This window comes from Octopus bimaculoides, chromosome 29 (assembly GCF_001194135.2).
Source record: "Octopus bimaculoides isolate UCB-OBI-ISO-001 chromosome 29, ASM119413v2, whole genome shotgun sequence".
NCBI classification, from domain to species: Eukaryota; Metazoa; Mollusca; class Cephalopoda; order Octopoda; family Octopodidae; genus Octopus; species Octopus bimaculoides.
In genome coordinates, this window is record NC_069009.1 from 3,638,570 (window position 1) to 3,639,399 (window position 830).

The 830-nt window shown below is 53.7% G+C and overlaps 1 protein-coding gene across 1 annotated transcript in view; it reads left to right on the forward strand.

Moving 5' to 3' along the window:
- Positions 1 to 830, forward strand: part of LOC106877716 (cysteine and glycine-rich protein 1) — a 15,988-nt gene that overhangs the window by 8,692 nt on the left and 6,466 nt on the right. The window contains exon 3 of the mRNA XM_052977841.1: positions 705 to 822. Coding sequence (XP_052833801.1) covers positions 705 to 822 — 118 coding nt within the window. The remainder of the gene's footprint in view (positions 1 to 704; positions 823 to 830) is intronic.

The window sequence follows — 830 nt, forward strand, 5'->3', positions numbered from 1 at the left end:
CAAACATCAAACTTGATCTTCCATTACACACACACACTCACTTCACTCCAACCCTTCCTGAAATGTGCTGTCTCCCCCCTTCCCCCAACGCCACTCCGTCTCTCCCCCCATGCCACTCCACACCACCCCCTCCACAGCGCCCAACCTCCCTCCATATTCTTCCCAAACCCTAACCCTAACCCCAACATCACTCCACTCCCTCTGCACTACAACCTGTACCAGTGAGCCAAGAAGGTGGATATGTGCTACAGCCACCACACCACACTACCACACTGTCTACAATATCACCACCGCCACCGCCGCCATCATCATCATTACCATCAACACCACCATCACCAGTCACCGCCGCTGCCACTTGCCACCACTGTTACCCCCTTCACCACCACCATCACCACTACCATCAACACCACCATCACCGTCACCACCACCACCACTACAGTCACTGCCCCTTCCACTCTCCATAATTGCCACCATCCTCACCATTACTATCATCATCATCTCCACTACAACCATTTTGTCTGTTGCCACTACCTCTACCATCATCACCTTTGTCACGGGCACAACCACCAACTTCCCACTTTCTTCATCACCACTGTCTCACCATCACCATCCCCAGCACAACCAATTACAACAAACACCCGACCACCCACCCATCCCGGCAACCACACCTGCTGCAGTATCATCTCTTTGTCTCCTACTTTCAGGAATGTCTCCCACCTAGCTGAGGCCCACGCTGCTCCCATCCTCAGCACCAACGGTACGGCAAAACCTCGATGGGGCGGATGTGACATGTGCCCTCGATGCAACAAGGCTGTGTATATGGCCGAGAA